Raw genomic sequence first — 13,371 nt, 5'->3', positions numbered from 1 at the left:
TTTGTCAATAAATTATTAGAGATAATTACATTTAGGGAGTTCTAAATTTTATTTCACTGAAACACTTAACGATGGGGGATTTTATTTTGCTTCTTTGTTAAGTTCAAGTTCCTACAATGTATGTGAAAAGAAGATAAATGCTTACACAAACTTTATATCTGAACAAAACAACCCTCAAAATAAAATAAAAAATATACACCTGTGACCTGTCCATCCATCTAGAAAACTGGAGAAGAGGTTGTACTAGGGTTGCATGCTTTTCTCCAAAAGAAGAATACAATATTGTCCACCACCTCCACTTGCAAGAATTCAGAGATGGGTGCAGTGTATTCATCCCTCTTCTCTTCTCTCTCTCTCATCGTTCTCTGTGTTCTCTCTCTCTCCTTTCTCCCTACCGATTCAAGGATATCAATAGCTACGATCTCCTTCTTCCCAAATTCAAGCATATCAATAGCAACCGAGGAAAAAGACATTGATTCTTATGTCACATCACATGTAAGCGTTTCATCTTTGTTACATGCATGCATCTGTCTCTCAATAAAGATTTATTACTTTCTATATACACGTGGTAACAGTATTAGTAGAAGCTCCGGTTATTATGTAATAATACATTGGCCACCTGTTTTTTTTCTTAATTTTATGGGTTTTTAGAAAGTTCTGGAGTCCATATATATTGTATAATTTTGCTCTCTCTCTCTCTCTCTCGCAACCAACCTAACCCACTTCCAACCTACCGGCATGTATTTTTTTTTTCTCAATTATTCTCTCTTTTCCGTTCATGTAATGTAAGCTCTAGCTTTAAGATTTCAGTTCAATAGCTTGCCATATAATATAAGTCGAATATAAGAACAAAGTATAAAGCAATTCATAGGAAAGTTAACTATTTCCTCAAAAATAAAATTTGGAATTAGATGTAGAATTGTAGATGAAATAGAAGGTACGTACACATCGATATATATATATATATATTTTTGGCGTGTTTGAACTTTGATGCCCGTAGGCGTACATCGATATTTTAAAATAAGAAATTTGTACTGTTATTAAGCATAAAAGTAAAGGTAGTTGAAATGTCATTTCTTTGAATATTTATTCCCTTCTCTGTGTATATATAGCTTATATCTACAACTATATATCATGATTTGTGTCATATTTGATTTTTTTTCCCCTTCAAATTTGCAGGTTCACAGACACTCCGTAAATACAGCATAATTATTCTGCAAAATCCCTACATGCAACTCCACCTCCAGTGATTTTACAAGCAACAAAAATTATTCCTATTAGTTTGGATGCAATAGCAAAACCTCCATATAAAGGCTTTTCTTCTCACAAATACATGTTCTTTGAGCCGGTTAATTACTCAAAATTTGAGTCTCCAAAAGGGTCTCTGAGAAGAAACCTTATTATCCCTAAATCTAGAAACCCTAGCACAATGCGTAATGTCGAAAGCACATCCGGCACTGGTATCTCAATGCGTTATTTCGAAAGCACATCCAGCAGTACAAATCAACAAATCGGAGCTGAAGATAGAAACAGTTACTTTTCAAAATACTTCTCTTTCAAATCGTTGGCAGTGCTTGTTTGCATTACTGTTTCTCTACTGATACTTCCACTTGTCCTGCCCCCATTGGCCCCGCCTCCGTTGTTGCTCCTCCTTGTACCGATTGCTATACTCGTAGTGCTACTTATCTTGGCTCTCAAGTATTCCAGTGCACCACATATTGGAGAATTACATATGTAGGTATAGTCCAAATATGCGATGCATGTTTTCCTTTTTTATTTTTCCTTGTATGTTCGAATTGCATGTTCAAGTTTTTTTTTCCCCAGTAGAACTGAAGGAAGATTTTGTTATCTTTTGTGAATCTTACCATGTCTAAAAGTTTTGCAAAAAGAATAAATACATGAAATTTTTTACTTTTTTAGTTGGTCTCTGTAAATTGTAGATTTTTTTTTCTTTGGATTCTATATATTGAGACTTTTTGTTTGGATTTTGAACTTTGAAGTTTGAAGTTTGGTATTTGGTGCTTATATTTGTTTTTCACTGCTTAAAAAATCCAAATGTGCAAGATGTTAAGAGGATCGTTTATTTCTTATTTGAGTGGCAGAGAAGACTCAAGGATCTATTTCTTTTAATTAATATGTTTGTTATATGTGTATTTTTGTTTTATTTTTGCATTTATTATGTGAAATGAAGGGACTATTTATATGTACATTTGTTGAAAACAATTTAGAAAACACGAGTTTAAACATGTCTTATAGTTATATATATAGACTTAACTAAAGATATCATCTACCATTAAGGAAAATTTAAATTGTCATCTTTATAATTTCCTAATCAAATTCTTTCTATATCATTATTTGTTGGGCAATATTTTGGTTATAGTTATTGCCGATTTTTTATTAATAGAAAAGAATATCGAAAAAGGAGTACATTTCTGTGAAAAAGACGAGAATGTCTATCATATCTACTACAGTATCAGCTACAATAGTAGACGGAAATGTCTATCCCGTTGCTACTAGTGGCGTAGCTAGGATTTTCATCAGGGTAGACAAAATAAATTATTAATATATTAATTATTATTATTTTATTTTATTTATATTATTAAATTATAAAATATTATTAAATAATTTTCATTGGAAGCAGAATCGGTAATTAACCATGAATTAAAATCGAGAAAATCGGTAGAAAACAACCGAATTAGATCGAAAACTCAATTTTTTTGAAAGTTTACTTTGAAGCATAGTTCACAAGACTCTTCTATTAAAATTCAGCTCATTTTGAATAGTTAAACATAATTAAAAATGCATTACATTAAATTTCAGTATATTACTTTATAAAATATTTTAGTCTATTCCTTTCACAAAAATATAACAAATTTATTGTAGTCTCACTATCATACCATTCTTATTAACCTTTTTCTTGTCGGAATATTTCAAAATAGATTGATGAAAGACTACCAAATTTGTAATGACTCGGCCAATTTCACTAATCGAGAGCTTCGACTCAATCAGGAGTAGACAAAACTCAAATCCAAACCAACTATATACAAACTTGGTACCGTATTTCAAAATCCAGGAGTAGGCAGTCGCCTACCCGTGGATATAGGTGGCTCCGCCACTGGTCGCTACAGTGTTCACCACAGAAATCTCGTTTTATTTCTAGAAGATGTTGATTTATAAAGAAACGAGATTTCTATAACGAACGGAATAAATATTTCCGTTCGTCACTATAGTTGACACTGTAGCAAACGAGATAGACATTCTCATTCTTTCTGTGAGATGAGATTTTATAGAAATCTATTTATTTTGTATCATTTTTTTTCCCATTTTCTATTAATAAAAAATCAGTAGATATTGTCGGTGTTGTTTTCTGTTTTCATACAGCGCACCTACAAAATCAAAATAACATCGTCAATTTATCAAAAAAAAAAAAGCAACGTACACTGTCAATATCTTTATCCATATCTTCCTCCACTGATAATATAAAAAAGTAATTAATTTTTCAGGGAAGTCCTTTTGTTTTGCATTATTTTCGTTTCTTCTTGTAACAAGCATGTGTGAGTATTTTAAAGGATAAAAAATGACTATTGTTGAGGATAAATTGACGAAAATTGTTATTTTTTAGAGTATCGATTGTTATTACTAACGAGAGTATTCACGAGAATACTGATGCTATTAAGTATTTTTATCCTCGCGATTACTGATTACTCACAGTTACTTAGTGGTTAATTTAACTAACTAATTCATTTACTTACGGACCATGCCATGGCATGGTATTTATTTGTTAAATCTTGGTAAATATGAAATATTGTTCTTCAACTTATAATAATTCATCATTACATTATATATATAGAGAGAGAATTTATCACTAATTAATTCATTCTCTCTCTATGTATGTGAGTGTGTGTGTATTACCTTCTTTATACACATAAAATATTATGACATTTCGACTTTGTTTTGATCAGTATCAAGAGTTTGCAAAAACATTGATAATATTGATAAATTTTGAATGTTGATTTTCAACTTATTAATTCATATAAAAATAAAATCAAAAAGTGAAAAAAAAAATTGTGCATGTAGACAAAAGAATATATAGAGGTCTAACGGTTTTATTTTAGTATATAAATTTTAAATTAATATAAATATTGTAAAAAAAATAGAGACAAGATAGAAACACAAAAAATAAAGACGTGTATCCTCCCCTTTTCTTTATATCCCATATTATTAGCAAGAAATTAAGGATCTAATAGTTTTATTTTAATATATAAGTTTTAAGCTAATATTAATATTTTTAAAAAATAGAAGCATGATAGAAACCTAAAAAATAAAGACATTTGTATATATATCCTCCTCTTTTCTTTATATCCCATTATTAGCCAGAAAGGAACAGTGGTTCTAAATATAGTGTAAAGCGGCATTTACCAGCAAGCAGAAGGTCATTTAGTGTTGCATGGGTTGAACATTTTAGTATGATACTGCGACTGGTACATAATACCAATGCCTTTGCTAAAATAAAATTTTCATAATATTATAACGCTCAAATTGTTACTAACATATATTGAACATAATAATATAGCAAACCATCAAGTCTATGATCATTATATAATTATATTTGTATGTTACTTATTTGTGAAGTTAACCTAAATAAAATGTTGTCATATTATAAGTTATCCGACAACAAGCTCTGACCTTAAATCAGATCACTAGATTCTATTTCTCTGAAGAAAAACTTGGCATGATTTAATTAAGGATTATAAAAACTTCTGAGGTGACTTCGGGAAAAAAAAATTGGACGAGGCAGAAGTGAAAGAAAGTGTTGGTCAAAGATGGTAAAGATATTACAACGGTACTTTTTGCAACGGACGATTGTCATAAATACATTTTTTTCTTCGCAAAAAATGTCTACTTTGTTGTAGTGTTGCCCGTGCTGTTTTAACTTTTTGTAATATACGGACAATAGAGTCAAAATGAAAAATCATATAAACCGTACTCTGTAAGAAACCAATACAGCATTGTCAATATTAAAGCAGATAGTTTGGTACGAAATGATTAAGGATACATATAAGAAAAGAGTAAATATATAAGACATAAACTTATTAAATTAGGAAGTATGGTTTATTTTTAAGTTTTTTTTTTGTACTAATACTCCTATATTATTTTTTAACAAAAAAGTTATCTGTCATCGCTGGTTTTTGTCCATGATTATTCATATAGGCAAAACAAATAATCAGATATCACTGTAGCATTATGACATGGACAAATTCTTCCGAGATTTTATTTGTGCATATTAACTTAAAAATTGAAATTTATAAATTATAAAAAAATGAAAAGTTTTGCTTGTGAAATTTATGAAAGAAGAGAGACCTGAACCATATGAAAGTGTAAATTTTTTTTACAAATAATTAAGAACGGTGGAAAGACATATTTTGTTTTATTTCTTAAGCAGCAGCATTTGTAAAGTACAATTAAATAATTAAATAAATATTATTTTTTTGCGTCAAAATTATATGTCATCTCATTGGACAAGCCTAGCTAGCTAGGTGATTAATTTCCGTAAAAAAACATTATTGAAAAGCCAGCAATGGAATTCTATAATGTACTGATGGATGGAAGGAATGAGATCGAGTCTGAATATCAGACATGCATGAGGTATACTATAAGAATCTGTGAATATTTATGAGGGTAAGGTCCTGTTCGGACGCGTTATTGTTTCTGTGAAAAAAAAAAATCAGTTCAACTGAATTTTTTTTTCATGAAAACAGTATTTTTCAGTTCAATTTCTGTGTCCATATCCATTCTCAATTGGAGGCCGAACAGGCTCTAAAAGTACTTAACAACGTTGGTATACTATTGTCGGTAATAGTGATATATCAAGAATAAAAATTTCTATGAACTTAATTACTCTTGACAATAGCCATTTTTATCATCGCGGATACTCACAGATTTTTATAGGCACATGTATATATGTGTTTTGCTTGATAATTGTGTGACAAAAAAATGAAATAAATCTTTTTCACAATAATCCATTTCTTTCCATTAATTGGCCAAGACAATAGAATACCTATGGCTATTATTGTTAAACATCTTTTAATCTAGCGAAGGAAAAAAAAATTATCGTACTTTACGAAAAATAAATGGTAGACAATCGTTGAGGAGATTAGAAGCTCGAATGCTTAGTCACTTTTATAGGGCGCTAGGTTTATTTTCTGGACTTGTTCTCGTAAAAGAATTATCAATTAAATAAATAGTTTTAAAATTTTATGAATAGAAGAATCAGTCTTTGATCTAGTTGTAAAGACAATGCTCTCCGTATAGGAGGTCGCAAATTCAAAATCAAAAAGAGTAATTCTTTTGAACCAGAAAAGAGCAATCATTTGATGGATTGACTTCCAACTTTTACTCAAGAGAAATATATATATAGGAATATGCTAGCATGCTATGCATAGCATAGAGCCGAATGAATATGATAGAGTTCTATTTTTAAGAGTTATATTATAACTTAAAATAAAGAGAGAAATAAAATCAGATTGAATAGAAGTAGAGATGATGTGGCATAATTAATATATATATATAGAGTTAGGCTGGGGTGCTATGGATAGCATAGGGGCCTCTATGCTACGGCTCAATATTCGAGTTTTCAAAATCCAAACGGTCGATCCGAACCGTTCATCATATTCTCCATATTAATATCTTCTTGGAGACCAAATTTTATAATTTTCTGAATTTTTTTACTATTTATTAAGTCACTTTGAAAATCGCTAATGCAACGGTTTTACTGTTTTGTGCAACCACTGTTGGATCAACAATTTTGTAAAATACTTAATAAATAGTAAAAAAATTCAGAAAAATGTAAAATTTTGTCTCCAAGCAGATATTAATATGGAGAATAAGATGAACGGTTCGGATCGACCGTTTGGATTTTGAAAACTCGAATATTGAGCTGTAGCATAGAGGCCACTATGCTATCCATAGCACCCTAGCCTAACTCTATATATATATATATATTATGAAAATTTAAAGCTCTTTATAAAGTATCAATATGCGATATGTATAATGTCTGGATTTAATTATTGTCTTTGAATAGTAATATGTATTTCAGATAGAGCACAACTCTGATTGTCTTAGATTTATATAATCGGTGTGAACTCGTTATCATATTTATTTTATAGACATAATATGTAATAGGGATAATACAAATCATAATCAAGTCTATAATATTATATTTCAAATTTAAATTTTATTTTAACAATCGTCAAAATGATCAAACAAATAATTTTTAAGTAATCTCCCATCTTAACAGTAAAATGCAACTTTAGCACGAGAATGTAGCTAGAGTGGAAAAAAAGTGTCGTGTCGTGCTATTCCATGACTAACACACCGTGACTTTAGTCTCGTGTTGTGCCGTTCCGTGACCAAGTGAACAGTGACACGTGTCGTGCCGTGACCATTCGCATGTCATGTCCAAACGTAACTGGTTATGTTTCTCACGTTTAACTATTTTTTTCATATTTTTTGTTAGTTTATTCAAGATTCACCATTTGATTAAGACCTAACGGTTCTAATTACACTTGACTCGTGTGATTACGTGCCGCGCTGTGACAAATTTTCAAAAGCTGATCACAGCACGCAACACGCGAGTCACAGCACGGGACAGTCACACGTGCCATGCCGTTCTATGATAGAACTGACTCCGACGTGCCATTTTTCCCACTCTAAATGTAGCCCTATGAAACCCCTCACTTCAACCAGACTTAGCACAAATCGTGAGATGGTCAAGATATTATCCAATTCAAACAACTCAGACCCAAAACAATCTAAATCCAAAATAATCCGAATTCGAATACGGTCCAAATTAAAAGACCTAAAAGTTCACACGCGTTCCACCAAACCTGCCAATTTGACACCTAACGGCTTGAACTTCTTGAAGCTAACACCAAGTAGAGACTACATTATCTAGGGACAATTCCATCATTCCATGTGTTCCCCCGTCAAAAATGGTTGATATATACCCCCCCCTTTACTCATGCACGTCTCAAAATATGACATACATACCTACAAATGAGAGGGACGAAATGTGCTTTACATTGACTTGTTAGACATCTCAATTCACAGGGGAAGTATCATTTTAAATTTCTTGTTTGAGAAAACATGAACTGTCCCCCTATTGTAATAAACATCATTAAGATATTTACCGAAACCTTAACAAGCCCAATAATATAAAAAGGCCCAAAATAATGGCCCATTGGCCTGTCAAGTAAACAAAATAAGGCCTAAAATAATCAGCCTCTCTGATGACATATCTGAATTAAGCACGAGAAAGGTACAGGTGTACAGCTATCGTTTTCCAATCAAACAAAGAAACAATATAAAAGACAACCAGAGAACAAAACTTTCTTCATCTTTGCTCCTTTTAACCATAATCTTCAGTGAGAAAACAAACTCCATATCTCATATAATAATGCACAGCAGGGGTATATTGATACAAGTACCTCTCATATTTTATAATACTCTCCAGCCCCCTCTTCATTGCAGAAACCCTTGTAGGAAAAAGAAAACTGAAACAAACAACTACATATACTCACTCTACCCCTCATATAAAGAAATGCGGTAAATAACGCACCAAAAACGCCATCAGTTCTCCCTTTGTCCACGAATCTACTTCCACATTTCCGAGCTTTCTCACAGCAGATACAAGATGCCCCCGGGTCTTCTGTGGCAATAGCTCACCTTCCTCGCACGCACACTCTCTGTACAATGGCAAGTAACCTATCGCAGCCACGAGTTCAGCAGGAAGATCTCTAAGTAAAATCTCCGATCCACCCCTGGCATAAACCCTAACCAAATTTAGAAAATGCTCTTCACCTGACCTCAGAGCCTCTTTAAATGCAGCCTCTGACCAGTTCTCCCTTAAAAATTCTCTGAGAGCAGGGACCACCGACTTGTCGTCAGAACATGCAATTGAGTTCGCCACAGCATAGGTTGCAGCTGCGTCCCGCAGAAAGTCAGACTTCAGTAAGAAGTCTACTCCCTCAAAGGAACTGCTACCATTGGTTCTCTCGCCGGCCGACTTTAGAATTTCGACAGAGAGTGTGGTAAGCACGCTTTGTGGGACATGTGGTAGGAGATATGAAACAACCTCAAGCTTCCCAGCTGATGCTGCTCCTGTCAATGCTAGACAGAGCTCCATATCCCTGTTATAAGAAGCACAAATGAATAACTAACAGTTGTTTCCATTTTTCCCCCATTTTTTTTTAATAGTTGTTACTCAGCATTAACTAAATGGTACTTGAAAAACAACCTGCAGTCCCGAGAGACAAACCAACGGACAACAGTCATGCAACCACGCTCTGCTGCTCGCATCAGTGGGCCCAGGAATGATGTGGCATTCCCCTCTTTTACTAGGCATTCCATCGTACCAATTCTGCAATAGTGTGAAGCAAAACCAAGTGCCAGGTCGACATCCACATCTAGACTATTATCTCTGGCAATCTGTGAAAAAAAAATTAATTTCTCATGGTATTTAGCATACAACAAGTTTGGACCGGACTGATTACATGTACGCGCATGGCATTATTCTATCCACCTATTTGTACTGGCACAACACAAAGTAGTTGAAGAAAACAAAAGGCAGAAAAAAAAAGAAGGGAAGTTACTCTCCAAGAAAAGCATGTAAAAGAAATTCAAATTGGATAATTTAAACAAAAAGAAAATGTAACACATCCAATCATAGCAAGTATGATAGCTGTGCACCAGCTGTTGATGGTTCTTAACAACAATAGTTATAATAAACATATAATTTCTTATCCAGCTATTATTATGAGTACAATAACACAAGTTCTTATAAAAGAATGTTCACTAGATACTTGGGATGTTTAATAGATACATATGTTTCATAATAATAAGTCAAACCAAGACATTGATTTGGATTTTTTTTTTTTTTTTTGGTGGGGGGTGCAGGTTGGGGGAGGGAAGGAGAGAGAGAGAGGATAAAAACATGCTAGTAGTAACCATTGATGCCCAAGATTATCAATAGAAAAATATATTTTGGAGCAAAAGCAAGTACAACTGGCTTATACTTGAGGTATTTCAAAAGGTTACTCCAGAATCAAGATAAATATATGTTCAAAATTTGTATCTTGCAATGCACTGTTTTGGCTCTAAGAAGTCTGGAGGGTCAAACTATATATATTATACACGCTTAAAGAGTGCGATATGAAAAGTTATTTGACAAGAATTAATAAAAAAATAAGAAAGTTAATAAAAAAAAAAACAAAAGAGAAGTACGCTTTGAGCACTAGTACCTCATGTGATACCAACAGTTCTACAAAAAAAATTAAATAAGCAAATTGTAGAAGAACATATTTTTTAAAGCACATTAAAAAATCCAGCTTTTTCTTGGTTGCCCTTTGAAAATCAGTACTCAAATAATAAAAAAGCCCCCCAAAATTGAAAAGAACCAAAACAAACAAAGTTGTCACAGACTTGTAGAGAACTGCAGATCCAAAGGCACAAACTAAAAACAAAGAAGAGAATGTGTAGGAAAGAAAAGGTACTACGGCCTCCAATTATTGGCATAGTATATAATTTTTCTGGTTTGATCCTTGCACATCGAATATTATTTTTCAGTCTTTTCCTCCTTAAATAGTAATATAAAATACTTTAACGAAGAAACCCTCCAAAAGTAAAATTTACCTGCAACAAGATCCTCACAAGCTCAGTACTACCAAACCTCGCAGCCTCTAAAAAGCACTGGTTCACGTTGTCAGCCCCCCACTCAACCAACAGCCCCAAGAGGCCTTGTATCATTGCGGCAGGGGCCCCACTTGACCAGCCTGGGTCGAACAAACTTGAAAATAAGGTCAATGGGAAACAAGCCGCGTCAAATGCCTCAGTGAAATCCTTTCCAGACAAGCTGTCACCAGCAAGGTCCAGAAAGAATTTGAAGGCCGAGAGCCTGAGCTGGACCTCACCGGCCCCACTAGGTGCCAACCTGGAACCGACCCAGCTGACCAGAGCGGGTCGCGTGCTGGATCGGCGGTAGTGGAAGGAAATGCATGCTAAAGCCCATTCCATAAATTTTTGCACTTTTTGACTTGCCTCGGCTTTTAAAAAATCATCCCCATGATACTCTTTCAGGCGATCTTTCAACCTAAGAGATACCAAATAATTTCGTTAGATATTATTGTGAGATAATCTGCATGCAAATGCAGGGAGGATTAGAGATTCTGATGTCTAAGTGACACTTGAAATGGATGCAATGTTTATATGCTTGAATTGGATGCAATATTATTTGTATCAAATACTAAATAATCTTGTAATGCATCAGTTTTATTGGTACAGATGGGTACTGAAGAGTAAAACATGTAAAGTGTCAGTCAATTACAATTGACCTGAGACATTTTTAAGCAACCTGGCTCGCTATTATAAAGGTATGTCTGGTACCAGGCTGTTATGATGGTACCATATCCGTACATTAGAAAGGAAGTAAAATCAGATAGACCAAAAAAAATTAAAATTAAAATAAAGAAGACATGTGTTTAGTTTGAAATAATTAAGACATGCTATCAATTTGTGTAAAATCAAATTGAATGGTATGAGATTATACTTCTGAGACAAGGCATTGCCACCCTCTCCTGAGCCAATCAAATTGCTCTGATAAGCCGACACACATGAGGCAAGGAATGCCGTGCGAAGCATAGCCCTCATATAATCGCTCGCACCACCTTTGACAATCCCTTTTATCAAGCCAGTAATTCTACAAAGATCCTGCCTTGTGTTCAAAAACCACACAAAATCAAGCGTCATGCACAGCATGTGATTTAGGGTTTGCACATCTGCCATGGTCACGAGACTTTCAGCCATGTCCCAGTTGTGAGAAATGATTGCAAGGTGGTATTGTCGACCCAATTGATTCCGACCGTATCGGTACATTTTCTTTTCTGGAGATTCAGATAGAGAGTAAGATGATTGGGGTTGGATCAAATCATCTGCCTTTTTGGAGATTAGAGGGTTTTCTCGCGAGAATATGACATTGCTTGTTTTGCTCTCATCTCCTTTGTCTGACGAGTCTGGCCCGATTTTGTCCTCGAATTCATCAATTTCCATGTTTGAGCAGGATGGATTCTCGACCTCAAATTGCATTTCCGATGCTAAATTCATCATCAAATTCAGCTCAAGCACTTTCAAATTGAGACACCCAAATTAAAAATCCCTCCAAATTGTGATTTAAGGAGATTTCTGAGCTTGATTTTTTGGTTATCGAGTAACTCACCGCATAAAATTCTTTAAAAGGGGCAAACAAATTGGAGCTTATTCGGTGGCCTATCCGATCAAAATCGACGATTTGACCCCTCAGAAAAAACTCACAAAATTATGAGAAGAGGATCAGAAATGAAGCGATTAGACCTCACACCAATCTTCGATGTAATTTTGTTGGGTTTTTTTTTCCTTTTCGAAGGGAAATCTCAGCGATGAAGTCTCGTCATGATTTGATGAGTTTTTTAGACACAAAAATTGGAGAAAGAGAGGTTTGAAACCACAGAGAAGAGACAGGCCGGAGTGGTGAGGGATTCTAGGGGAGAAACTAAAAAGAAAAACAAAAACAAAAAAAAAATGTAGGAAACAAAGGGAAAGAGACCTAGAGAGAGAAAGAGAGGAGAGAGAGACCCCTCAACTCTCTAGTCTCTCGTAGAAACCCTCTCAAGTCTCAATTTCTTGTTTCCTTTCTCGTGGTAAATCTTTTGAAATTATTTAAAGGAGAGGTTCTTTTATGGTGGAAATTTTTGGTCTGGTGCGCTGGACTAACTGAAAATAGTTAAATTTAGAAAATTATAAGTATAAATTCAAATTGTTTTTCTTGGGCATTATAAAAGAGTACTTTCACATAAAATTTTATAATTTTTATGGCTCATTTAACACTAAATCAAGTGATATAAAATAAATTAATCTACTTAATGTATTTATTTTTTTATAGTATAAAATGAAGTCAAACGGTAGAATTTTTGTGCGTGAATCCATCTTTAGTGAAAAAAAATAAGATTTACACGTTAACTTCAATATTTGCACTTCATATTTTGAATATAAATAAACAACACCTTGACAGCCCCTGTCAAGCTCTCAAAAAAAAAAAAGAATATAAATAAACAAAAAGGTGAAGTTGTGATGTTTCATGACACTAAAGACTTGTAATATTGAAACATTCCTCTTACATAAATTATATACTCCCTCTCTAACGTAAAAAAATAAAAAATTGTCATCGAATAATAAATTTTTATTTTGTATATATAACTTAAATATCTCTGATCACGGCTCATATATATATTTCATAATATATAATTAGGAATAACTAACATTAAGTTAGTGGCAAAAGGTAAC

At 33.5% G+C, this 13,371-nt stretch overlaps 1 protein-coding gene and 1 long non-coding RNA gene across 2 annotated transcripts; one reads left to right on the top strand and one right to left on the bottom strand.

Annotated features, from left to right (window-relative positions):
• Positions 1-320: 320 nt before the first annotated feature.
• On the top strand, positions 321-2,153 carry LOC144566417 (uncharacterized). Its single transcript, XR_013515192.1, has 2 exons — positions 321-495; positions 1,180-2,153. It is a non-coding gene; the product is annotated as an uncharacterized LOC144566417 (long non-coding RNA).
• A 6,225-nt stretch (positions 2,154-8,378) lies between these two features.
• On the bottom strand, positions 8,379-12,727 carry LOC144566300 (ankyrin repeat protein SKIP35-like). Its single transcript, XM_078316297.1, has 4 exons — positions 11,603-12,727; positions 10,690-11,146; positions 9,296-9,486; positions 8,379-9,188 (listed from the first exon to the last, which is right to left on the bottom strand). Exons 1-4 carry the CDS (start codon positions 12,157-12,159, stop codon positions 8,588-8,590), a joined length of 1,806 nt encoding a protein of 601 aa, XP_078172423.1. The 5' UTR covers positions 12,160-12,727; the 3' UTR covers positions 8,379-8,587.
• Positions 12,728-13,371: the final 644 nt, after the last annotated feature.

Source organism: Carex rostrata, chromosome 15 (assembly GCF_964058835.1).
Source record: "Carex rostrata chromosome 15, lpCarRost1.2, whole genome shotgun sequence".
Lineage (NCBI taxonomy): Eukaryota > Viridiplantae > Streptophyta > Magnoliopsida > Poales > Cyperaceae > Carex > Carex rostrata.
This window is presented reverse-complemented; position numbering and strand designations above follow the sequence as displayed.